A 12,412-nucleotide genomic window follows, 5' to 3' on the forward strand; every position below is an offset into this window, starting at 1 on the left:
CCATAAATACAAAACAACACAACGCAGTCTAACACAAGTAAAGCTGACAAAGCATAGCGCAACACAACTCATCGCAATGCAACACAACACTGCCTCAAGAAACCTCGCAATGTAATCTTGGACTTGATTTTTGGGTTGTCTTCTCAAGGGACGGGTATCATCAGTAAGACTTTATTTTTAGGTTTTCTTTCTTTTCTTTGCAGTTTTGTTGTCCTTGGCTAGAGCTCCTTTGCATAAACACACACACAGCACAGTAAAACAAAAGTTAGCATAACACAGCACAACGAAACTAAACTGAAGCATCACAAAACAACACAAAACGACACCTCACAACGCAACCTAACCCAACTCAAACTAAGCCAAACCCAGCCGAACACAGCACACGTGGGAACTACTTCACGTTAACACAGGGAAACAAGAAGCCACTTGCAGCATGGGCGGGTGGAAATATCGGCAAAAAGCAAAGCGATAAACACATCCGCGGAAACAAAAAAAAAAAAAAAAAAAAACTGAACTGAAACAAAAGTTGAAAAGTAACTGGCTTGTAAGCATAAGCCCGAGGCACAGAGTTTGCGAATCCTGGATTTATTTTATGATTCATGTGGATATGTATGACGTGAGTGTGTTGGAGGGGGGGATGACAGAGTGTGGCGGAGCGAAGTTTACAACAAATATCATGGTTTTATATAATATGAAGGGGTCTAGGAGGCATACCAGCCATCTCATACATACACCTCCATCTGCCTGTCAGTTTCAAAGCATTACAGTCCAGTGAAGCCAAAGAAACAGTACATTTATTACATTTATCCCAGTATTGCATGTTGGGCGTTGTCCTGCCGGCTAGCCACTTCCTCTCCTTCTGGGCACGTACATCATGTTTAAATATTCAGGTAATACCATGACGGGCAGACTACGCGGTGCCTTCATTTGCTCGCCGCTCGTGTGTTGGTGCAATGAGTGAAAATATTCTAACTTTGCCCGGAAGATTAGCACGTCTCTCTTGTTTTCTCAGGACACGTGTTTGTTTCTCATTATACGGAGGCGGAAACCTTGGTGATTTTACTCGCTTTCAGAAACATTTCACAACGTCTTGGAAAAGGTATATACTAGGTCATTCCTCGTGTGTGTGTGTGTGTGTGTGTGTGTGTGTGTCTGTGTGTGTGTTTACAATGCGAAGAATGTTTTAATTACGAGTTGTGTTTACTGCCAAGAGCTTCCTTCTCAACTCCCAGACAGCCTTTCTGTTTAAATTCGTACTGTATTCACGCAGCAGGAGTGGTGGTGGTAGTAGTAGTAGTAGTAGTAGTAGTGATGGTGGTGGTGGTGGTGGATCGTTTCTCAGGAGTCCAGAGTCGTGGGGAAATAATAATGCAGTAGGTTTTACACATTTAATTACTTTATTTTGTGTTATATCACAGGTAAAATTTTGGTCATGTCCATCACGCACACACGTCTTGTCTTGCTTACACCTGAACGGCATGTGTGGGCGCTTACACACACACACACACACACACACACACACACACACACACACACACACACACACACACACACACACACACACACACACACACACACACACACACACAGACACAGGGACTTTAGTCTGACTATACCGCTGTTTTTTTTTTTTTTTTTTTCTGTTTCCAGCCCAGTTTCGTGCCTGTCTCATCTTGCCCCTTCCTGTCCCGTCAGTAACTCACGAACACATCACTGGTGAGTGTTGCTTGCTGTCATGTCTTTCTTTTCTTACTCTGAAACAAGTCTCTTCATGTTCCTGCCGTGCTTGATCAGTCTCTGTATGTGAACGTACGTATGTGTTTCCCGGTTACGTACCTGTGGCTTGTACAGCACGCACATTCACTTGCGAGTAGATATTTGTATAGGAGTCTATCAGGAAAAAAAAAAAAAAAAAGAATTGTCTCCTCTCGTAAAGTTTGTACTGAATATTTCATACAGAGGTGCTTGTATCTGACAGCCTCCGTGTCTCGTGTGTTCACCCCTCCGCACACACACACACACACACACACACACAGCCGCGGCACTTTATCATACTGAACTCTCTCGTTTCGTGTGTTGCGGTGACGCGGGCGCTTCTTGGCTCTGTCCTGCTAAGACCTCCTCCTTCTCTCTGGAGCTCTGGTATTCTAGAGGCGGCGGGGGAAGACCATCCTCCAACTCAGAGCAGAGGGGCAAGGCGGGGCCGGCTGGGACTGCAGGAGGCCTTGCCTTGGCGGGGGGCCTGGGTGGGTGTCGGGGCAGGGTGGTGGGGCGCTGGGACGGTTGGGGGCAGGGCAGTGGTGGGATGTCGTAGGCCACGTGAAGAGCGCACGCAGGGTCCCTCAAGGTGGGTGCGGCGCTCTGATTGCTGCTGGGGCTTGCCTGGGGGGGGAAGGAGTCTTGGGGGAAGGTTAAAACTTTCTAATAGTAGAACTAACAATTTCATCCTAGTCAGGAATGATGAAACACACACACACACACACACACACACACACACACACACACACACACACACACACACACACACACACACACACACACAGACACAGACACAGACACAGACACAGACAGTCTGGACACCTGACTATACTGGTGTTTGCATAATCTATCTCAATTGATCTATGGTCCTTACTGTGGGCGGGGTGTGGGCGGGCACGGGTCCGTACTGGTAGCGGTTGGGCGGCAGGAGGGTGGCGGGAGGCGGCTCCAGGTCGGGGGGGCGGCATCCCTCCTGTAGTGGGATCACGTCTGGCTCGGCGTCACTTTCAGACTCAACCTGAGAGGCGGAGAAGAAAGAAAACGTAGAAGGGGATTGAGTGTTGGGGGGGTGGGGGGAGGGTTGTTGCTATATTAGTGTGGGAGGATAGGTGTGTTGTGAGTGTGGGGATGCAAGTGTATTGTACTGGTGGGTATACCTTTGGAACTAAGAGTGGTACTGATACGTTTCACAGCTTTACCTCTCACCTGGGTCTCCCTTTCGAGGCATGTGGTGTGATGGGTGATGGCAGTGGGTGAGTGGTGCCCGGCAGCGGCGAGGAGTTGGTGGTGGTGGTGGTGGTGATGCGCGGGGGCGGTGGAAGGCGTGGTGGTGGCAGTGTCCCCGGCGTCGGAGTCCTTGCCTGGGGAGTCCTCGTGGCGGGAGTGGCGGCGCTGCGCGGGACGGCGAGTGCGGAAAGTGATGAGCAGGATGAGGACGATGATAATGAAGACAAGACCGGCGCCTATGCCCAAAGCAGCGGGGATGAGGGAGGGCATGGACAGCACCCCGAGGTACTTCTTACGACCGTTGCTGTTACTGCCATTGCCGCTGATGACCCCCTCACCAATACCGCTGCCGTTGCCGCCCGCTCCGTTCTTGCCATCGCGGACCTCTGCCTCCGATGGGCCGTCTGTGGGGAGGGAAGAGAAGCGCGGGTCTCAGGAGGCATGTGTCACTGGAGAGATTTGCGTGTGCAGTATGTTCAGGTTGAAATTCATGTATGCATAGCGTTTATTCAAGTCGTGCAGCGTTTATTACGCTACTAATATACTGCATCCCCACGTAATTCATGTCCTCTCTGACACACACACACACACACACACACACACACACACACACACACACACACACACACACTGACCTCGGGCCTGGAAGGAGGAGCCGGAGGAGCGCGGTGCTCCTGTCAGGGTGAGGCGGACAGGTCTGCTGGAGCCTTTCTGGTTGTGAGCGGAGACCGTGAGGCGATAGCGACCCCCAGAGCGCAACCCCTCCACCTGCAGGCGTGACGCGGGCACAGATATATATGACAGGTGTGAATTATTGCTGCTTTGTGAAGGCAGTCAAGAATAATGAGCAGCGGGGAGAGTGTAGGTCACGGGGAGAGAGGGAGTCACAATAACAAACTCGTATGTCAAGGTAAATTAAGAAATAAAGATGTGATCCCTCCGATGCATAACTCACGGCAGAAAGTACGGGGAAGTTTATAAATCAGGTGATAGAGTATCGAAAACTTTTAACTTTTGGCTGAACTTGGAGCAGGTTTTTTTTTTTTTGGCAACACTTATTCTACTCCAGGAAATTTAATATGAGATTGATGGTAAATAGAGGAGAGGGAGGGTGGGCATGGCGATGACTCACGAAGAAGGTGGGGCTGGAGGAGGTGAGGTTGAAGGAGTGGGGGGTGCCTCCGTCTTCCAGCGAGGCCTGAAGGAGAAAATGTTGCGGCAGACCACCGCTGTCCCCGGCTGCACAGCGCACTCTGACGGAGGTACGAGTCCGCTGTCCCGCCGTGCAGTTTTGGGGCGGCTCGGGTTTGCCTGGAGGAGGGAGCGAGAGAGGAGTGGTGAGGGAGGTCGGGCGAAGACACAGTTATGGTCAATAGTCTTGTCGCGCTCTCTTCCACTGCGTTTAGCGTGTTTCCGCAATCTTGGGTCCTCTGACTTGTTTACAGTCTTTACGGTCTCTATAATACGTAACAATGACGCTAAACACAGTGGACGTGAGTGTGGCTCGTTTCTTGACTATTGATCAAGACCCAGCACTGTTAAATCTTGAGTCGTCTGATGTGTTTACAGTCTCTACAATACTGAAAACGTCGCTCAGCATGATAGTGTTACACATTACTTGACTATTGATCTTAGTACCGTATGTAATGGCTCATGACGCATTACCTTCTATATATTGCTTTCACAAGGCATTCATAAGTGACAGAAGTGCAAAGAGGCCTTAAAAAAATGATTGTCGCCTATATGACTTATGGCTAACGTCTCTGTGAATGCGGGGACAAATTCTGGCATTAGTCTGTGGGGAACTAAGTGGGAGCTGGGTGGTTCCATTGCGGGATTTCATCTCCTGGAGGGGCGGCGGCGGCGGCTTCTGCATTACGATTATTCCTCGACTGACGGATGTGAGGTCGACGGGGCAGGAAATAATGCTGTCAGGGAGCCACTTTATATTGTACTCATAAAGACACGTATCTGACCCACGCGAGCCGGCCAGCGACAAGGGAACCCGCGTTTGTCTGTTGTCATCATTGTGTTTACCGCAAGAGAGAGAGAGAGAGAGAGAGAGAGAGAGAGAGAGAGAGAGAGAGAGAGAGAGAGAGAGAGAGAGAGAGAGAGAGAGAGAGAGAATGCAAGGAAACACTAGATGCTCCCTCAAGGCTTTGTATTGTTGAATTATTTGTCTTAGTTTGGTGTGCAGAGATTCGCAGATACCTTGTCTTGGTGTGTGTGTGTGTGTGTGTGTGTGTGTGTGTGTGTGTGTGTGTAGCTAAGTCGTAGTTCTTATCGCTGCTGTTTTAGTGGCGACGGAAGTGTGGTCATTTGTTTGGTGTGTGCTGGTGTGTTCTGGTGTATGCCGGTCGTTCTTCCCTCACCGGCAGGCACGATGTGGAAGATGCAAGGCTTCTGCTGGCTGCCGATGTTGTTGGAGGCCCAGCAGAGCAGCGTGCCGTAGTCCAGGGTGGCAATGGGCGTGTAGGTGATGACGCTGTGGCTGCTGGAGGAGGTGAAGCTGCCCTGAGGCACGTCAATCATGTCCGCCGTGTTGTTGAAGGTCCAGTGGAAGGTGGCCTGCAGAGGGTTTGCCTGTACCGAGCACGTCACCTCGGCATCCTCGTTGCGGCTCACGGCGTATCGAGTCACCTGCCCCGGGGCGCACACTGGGGCGTCTGCGCGGGGAATGAGACCTAAAGTTAGTGAATTAGAAGCGGTAAGGGAAAGGAAAGCAGACACAGAGATAGATGAAGAAATAAACATTCGTACTCTTGGCGGTAGAGTACAACAGATAGAGAGTTAGATGGAGAAATATATCAGTACTCGAGGTGGTAAGAGAAAGTAGGGTAGGCAGAGAGATAGCGTCGGTACTCAAGACGTTAAGAGGAAGCAGAACAGGCACGGAGAGATGGATGAAGAAATAAGCGTCAGTACTTTTAAACTTTTCAGCGTCTTGTCTCAACTTTAGACAGGGACTTGCTGGAGGGATTATGAAAGTAACCTTAGCTTACCAACTTCGAAACACTGGCTATTCATTTCCCAGCAAAATTTGATGATTTTTTTTTTTCTTAAAATCGTGATCTACATGATGAGAAAACCAGGAGTGAAATAAATAAACTGAATGAATATAAGCCTAACCTAGACACAGCCCTTGAATGGAAAATAAACTAATGTTACTTCAATATTATCCGTTACTGGAGTTTTTCAATGGTATTTTCATGATCTTAATGGTAGTTCAGCAAGAATTCTACCCTGGCAGTGGGGATCAAAAGCAATCCTGAGAGTAAGAATAATAATTTTGTTAGGTACGTTCCGCTGCGTAGCTTCAGTGGTATACTGCTCGTGCTGTGACTGAGAGAAAGTCACCTTGAGTTCCGCCCTTTAACCAGCACAGAATTAATAGACACGCTAAAAAACGGGAAGATTTACGTGAATACTAGCGATTTCCTATTTTTCAAAGTTATCGCCATACACTCTCCAAACGAACACAGATTTTTTTTTTCTATAGATGTGAAAACAAAGATGAAAAAAAACGCGTTGCTCCATTTGACCTTTAGTGTGATATATTCTTTTTTTTTTTTTTGATAGCGAGGCAAAGGTTATAAATTATTCAGCTGACTTCACATTCTCTCAGAGTTGTGTAGCTTGTGAGGTTTCCCCGTGTGTTGCCTTTTTGTTGGTTATGGAAGTGCTGTCCTGCAGTGTTTCCTTGATTGATTTATTAGATATTCAAGGGAGTACAGAGAGAGTGAGTACACACACACACACACACAGAGAGAGAGAGAGAGAGAGAGAGAGAGAGAGAGAGAGAGAGAGAGAGTATTCTTAAACACTTTTCTCATCATTTCATCAGGAATGTTTTGAAATACCACATAAATTATAAGGTAGTTATTTTGGCTCGAATGGATATTTTCCCCCAATAAAAATGCAGAATTCCTATTAACTTATCACTGGAATCATTAAAACACATTCAAAACCCGAGTAACTTCCACTAAAACCAGCTAAAAAGGATGAAACGTTGATATGTTTAGTAATACGAGAGAGAGAGAGAGAGAGAGAGAGAGAGAGAGAGAGAGAGAGAGAGAGAGAGAGAGAGAGAGAGAGAGAGAGGGGAGGGATGGGAGTTGCTATGTAGGCAGGAAGGAAGGTAGATGTATGAATAAACAGGAACATGAATAAGGCAAGTCACTGTGGGAATATTGTGGTTCAGGGCGTGATTGTGAGCTGAATGAGTGGCGCAGTTGCCTAAGTAGTGATAGTCCTGTTTAGAAGTCCAGTGAATTTCGTGTCTTTAAGTCGGACAGAAATTTGTGTATTGATCAATAAGATGATTAATTTTTCACGCGATGCTCATGAGAAGATGATGTGGTAGATGTTCGTGGATTTTTGGGTGTGTTAAATACTGCTGTTTTGTGTCAGAAACGTTTGAATGATATTGGTCTTTTTTTTTTTTTTGTCTGAAGGCTTTGAGTCATTGTGCAACACTGATCGGGGAAAGATAAGAAAAATTAACCTTCACGAGCAGTACACTATCAGACAAGATCATTTCACTCATTCTCCTTTGAAATAACTGTACTCCGCTTTGGCACCGAAATACGTTTGCATTTTAATGGAAACTTCAATAGTGTTTCCGCTTTATCCGCAAGATTATTTTTTTTCGTGAACTTCCGTGAAGCACACCACTGACAAGGACGGCTGGAGAAATTGCTACATCAATATATACCTCACTCTGAGTGATTCGTCTCTCACACGAGGCAACACAACGACATCTGCGGCGCTCGGACTCCTGGGATTGTTGGCGTGTGCAAGATTTAAAGGAAACTCGTTGGCGAAAGGTTGTGAGTTCGATCCCGGCACGTGGCAGTTGCTTTAGCTTGAGAAATACATAAGAACACAGCTTTTGAAACACTGGCATCGATAGAGGGGCAGAACACTCATTGCTGGGAGACGAGGATGAAGGGCGGGCAAGCATAAGAAAGGATAGTGAAGTTACAGAACACTTGGAGCTTCTGAAGAATTTGGTAACATCGGGTAGAGAACGTAACAAATGAGATGGAAACTTTGAAGGCTAAGAAAGGGTAACAAGGTAGAAGTTCTGTGAAGTTACAAAATACCTACGCCTCCTGAAGACTGCAGAAACATTGGGTAGGGAACGTTACAAGTGACATGGAAACTGGAGGCTTAGAAACAACAGCTCCCGAAGAATTTGATAACATTGGGAAAAGAACGTTACAGATAACATGTAAACTTTGGAGGTTAGGAAAGAAGAGCAAGTGGGAACGAGATTCAGGGGCAAAGAAAAGCTGTACATGAGAACTTTGGGTCACAAGGGAGAATGTGCTAGTAATGTAATTGTTGACGGCGAGAGGATCATTCCACGGACGGTGTCACTGATGCCGGCATACCTGATCAGTTCCGCTCCAAAGAAGGAATAGAAAACGAGTTGTGCCGCGCCGCTGGCCCGGGGAAACTGAGCAAATTTAAGATAGGTCTGCTCGTCTGTGCATCCCATTAGGACAGTCTTCGTGGCAGGTGGAAGATGTGTCTGAATACTTAGAAATGCCTGGAGATGAGTTGATAGACCGTTTTTAAAAAGGGAAAAGAAAGAAAACAGAGACAAATATCATGTGGTGCCGTCACAGTTAAAAAAAAAAAGGGAAAGGAAAGGAAAATAGCATAATATTTTGTGGTGTGGAAGAAGAGAGAAACTTGTTAAAAGTGAGCTCAGAATCTGGATTTTAAAAGGAAAGAGGAAAAAGAAAAAGTTATGTGATGTGAGGAAGGTGAAAAGATAATGTTTAGAAAAAATACTGGACATTAGCTGAAGAAAAAAATGTGTAATGTGAGGAGAGAATGTTCAGAAAATGATTTGTTCAAGATCTATCCTAAAGTATTTAAGTTAAAGAAAGCAACAAAGAAACGATTCAATGTGCAGAGAGAGAGAGAGAGAGAGAGAGAGAGAGAGAGAGAGAGAGAGAGAGAGAGAGAGAGAGAGAGAGAGAGAGAGAGAGAGAGAGAGAGAGGCAATAGTCAGAATACGTATAACGGGTAATCAATCTGTGTCATGTAACGTTACAATAAAACAAAGAACAAAAGAAGGAAAAAGAAGAGAGAGAGAGAGAGAAAAAAAAAAGAGCTGTGTGATGTGGGAGAGAGGAAGAAAAGAAGTGGAGATAGTTGTGGTTGCCCTCCTCACATACATACACACACACACACACACACACACACACACACACACACACACACACACACACACACACACACACTAAAAATTCACGGTTATTTTGTCTTAGTATTCTCCTAAACACAGTGCAGATCAATGTTTTCATGCATACATCACGGAATATGAAGCATCTGCGTGCTGAATGAGAAATAAGGCTGAGTTTTTAGTTTCCTGTCATAAAAAAAAAAGCCAGATACGAGAGAGAGAGAGAGAGAGAGAGAGAGAGAGAGAGAGAGAGAGAGAGAGAGAGAGAGAGAGACGCCACATGTAGATAGACCGAGAGAAATAGACTGGGAAGCAAAAAAACAAAAAACAAATAAATAAGTAAATAAATAAATAAATAAATAAATAATAAATAAATAAAAAAGACAAACGCACAACTATGACTTCTTTTCCCATGTTTAAAATCTCGAAATTCTGTCCTGAAATGCCGTCATGCGTTCATTTCCTCATCCATGTCATATATAATAAATCTTTCCTTGCAAAACAGACTAACAAGTAAAAAAAATAATGAACAAAAGAAAAGGTAAACACAACTATGATATCTTTCCCATGTTTAAAATCCCTGAATTCGGTCCCAAAATACCAGAACACGACCATTTTCTTATCCATGTAGTTTATAATGAGACTTCCCGTATTTTGATAACAGGTTAAGAGTTCGCTTTTCAGTTTCACGAAGACTTTTCTATAATGAGGACGACCTATCTTGTTCCCATCGAGATCACGTTTACTTTTGCATATTTTTAATTCAGTGGCCTCCGCTCGTGTGCGTCGGTAACTCTGGCAACGTTCCCTTAGCTATGAATAAATTTTGTTTGGTTTCTATCTCAGGAACAGGAAGTGCAGCTTGGATTCCTCTTGTATGTTGGCTGAAAGTGGTGGTGATGTAGAGAGGCTGCCACATGTAGGCCCTTTCAGCTTCTTGTTTTTAGGTTCTCGTATTTTTTTTTTTACGTTATTTTTTGAGGTTATGAATTGTCTCAGACGAGTAAGTATTGTTTTGTAATTATTCCCACCTCTTCCAGACGAGTAAGTATTGTTCTGTAATTATTCCCACCTCTTCCATCTCCAGTTCTTGCTTTAATTTCTTATTCTCTTGTTTTTATTTATTTATTTACTTTTTTTCAGTTATTTATTACGTTCTACATGTTTCAGACGGCAAATTTAGCAACTATTCCCATCCATTATATTCCCAGTTCTCGGTTTATTTTTCAAAAGACCTAGTATAAAGCATTCATTAGTCTATATATCAATTTTCACTCAATTTATAGACACGACATTCACTAGACTTTGTGAAATCATAACTTGTAGCAGCTGCACGTGGAGGAGGAGAGGAACTGGCTAGAGAATTACTGGAAATGTATTTAAGCTGTCTTATTAAGGAAAAAGAAAAAAGAAACACTTGAAAAGACTTATGCAGCGCGGAGGCAACACTACCTGTCTGATGAGGGCACAAGAAATTATTACTCTGGGGAACTGCACATAATTAACACATTGCCATTATTATTACTATCATTGCTAAATTTTTTAAGCGTCTAGACACTCGCGGCGTGATTTCACAAGTGGAGTTGCGTGTTTAATAGAGTGAGTTCATGGTGCATTATTTGGCTTAACGCTGCTATAATAATTGCTTTGTTTTTTTTTTTTTCTGGTTTTGGACACTAGCTCTATGATTTTACAAGCGGCGGGGCATGCAAAGATAGTCAGTCAGTTCATGGTTCACTATTTCATCTAACACTTCCGTAATTATTGTTTTGTCATCTCTTGCAGTTTGCTTTTATGATTATTATTATTATTATTATCCTTTACGTTTGTTTGTACACCCTCACAGTAATTTCAGAGGTGGAGCAACATGCAAAAGATTCATTAGTTCATGGTTCACTATTTCATTTAACACTACGGTAATTATTGCTTCGTATTAACTTGTATGGTCTTGCTTTCACTCGCCCACCTCACCCACCCTACCCACACCCACCCACCCACCCACCCACCCACCCACACATATGGAAGTGCTGCTCGTTTTGGAGGTCCGACTGTTATACATTATTTTACTGAATGTTATTGATGCCTCCGTATTGTTGCGTCCTTTCATGTCGCTGTGCCGTGCTATGGTAGCCCTTTTTTCTGCTTTTAATTTGCACCGTGTTTGATAATATTGCCATCTGTCTGTATTGTTCATCTGTCTGTCTGCCTGTCTGTTTAGCTGGTCACGAATTGATGTGTCTGTTTCATAATTTTGTCTATGTTCGTCTGTGTGTCTGTATGTCTACTTGTTTATTTATATTTATTTTGTCTGTCTGTCTGTCTGTCTATGTATCTCTCTCTCTTTCTCTCTCTCTCTCTCTCTCTCTCTCTCTCTCTCTCTCTCTCTCTCTCTCTCTCTCTCTCTCTCTCTCTCTCTCTCTCTCTCTCTCTCTCTCTCTATTTACTTATCCATCCTTTCTTTGTTTTTTTCTCCCATTCGTTTCGGCTTGCGTGAGACGTCAGGTGTCCAAAACAGTTTTCCTCCTCCTCCTCCTCCTCCTGTGCCTCCGCCCTTTTTCCTTCGTTCGCTCCTTACTCCAGTTTTCTCTTCCTCCTCTTCCTGTCTCTTCAGTTCTTCTTTTTACTCCGAAGTGGTTCTCATCCTTTTTCGCTTTTCTTTCTTTTTCCCTTCCTTAACTTTTCTCCTTCCTTCCTTGCTTCCTTCCTTCCTCTACTCTACTTCTTCTAAAGGTGTTTTCCCCCTTCTCTCCTTTCTCCTACCTTCTTATCTTCCTTTCCTCCTTCCCTCCTTGTTCTCCTTTCCTTCCTTCCTTCCTTCCTTCCTTCCTTCCTCCTCCTCATCCAAAACTTCCTCTTCCTTCCCTCCTCCATCCTCCTTATTTTTCTTACTTCCTTACTTCATTCCTCCTTCCCCACTTCTCTTTTTCTTCTCTTCACTTCTCGTTTCCCACTTCTGCCTCTTCTTCTTTTCTCTTCTTCTATTTTTCCCTCTCGTTCCTTCCTCGTGTTATTCTCACTCCTCATTCCTCTTCTCTCTTCCTCTCCTCCATTTTCTTTCCTTGTTGCTATCTTCCTCCTTTTCTTGTTGTTGTTGTTGTCCTTCTCCTTTTTCCTCTTCCTTTTCTCCGTCTCTCTTTTACTTCTCTTCGTCTTTCCTTCTTTGTTTCCTCTCTCAGATTTATTCATTCAGTTTCCACGAGTTTCGCTCCTTATTTTTTGCATGTTTTC

At 44.6% G+C, this 12,412-nt stretch overlaps 1 protein-coding gene across 2 annotated transcripts in view; it reads right to left on the reverse strand.

The window, feature by feature from the left end:
* Positions 1-1,374: 1,374 nt before the first annotated feature.
* LOC135109274 (nephrin-like) overlaps positions 1,375-12,412 on the reverse strand; it is a 123,206-nt gene continuing 112,168 nt past the window's right edge. Inside the window, exons 11-16 of one of the 2 annotated variants that reach the window (XM_064020558.1) lie at positions 5,358-5,651; positions 4,118-4,296; positions 3,621-3,753; positions 2,965-3,389; positions 2,633-2,776; positions 1,375-2,382 (exon numbers count right to left, since the gene is read on the reverse strand). In XM_064020558.1, the coding sequence (XP_063876628.1) occupies positions 2,050-2,382; positions 2,633-2,776; positions 2,965-3,389; positions 3,621-3,753; positions 4,118-4,296; positions 5,358-5,651 (1,508 nt within the window). In that variant the 3' untranslated portion in view covers positions 1,375-2,049. Of the gene's footprint in view, positions 2,400-2,632; positions 2,777-2,964; positions 3,390-3,620; positions 3,754-4,117; positions 4,297-5,357; positions 5,652-12,412 lie in introns of both variants that reach the window. The other variant, XM_064020559.1, reaches the window with a different exon arrangement.

The sequence above is a fragment of the Scylla paramamosain genome, chromosome 18, assembly GCF_035594125.1.
Source record: "Scylla paramamosain isolate STU-SP2022 chromosome 18, ASM3559412v1, whole genome shotgun sequence".
Classification (NCBI taxonomy): domain Eukaryota; kingdom Metazoa; phylum Arthropoda; class Malacostraca; order Decapoda; family Portunidae; genus Scylla; species Scylla paramamosain.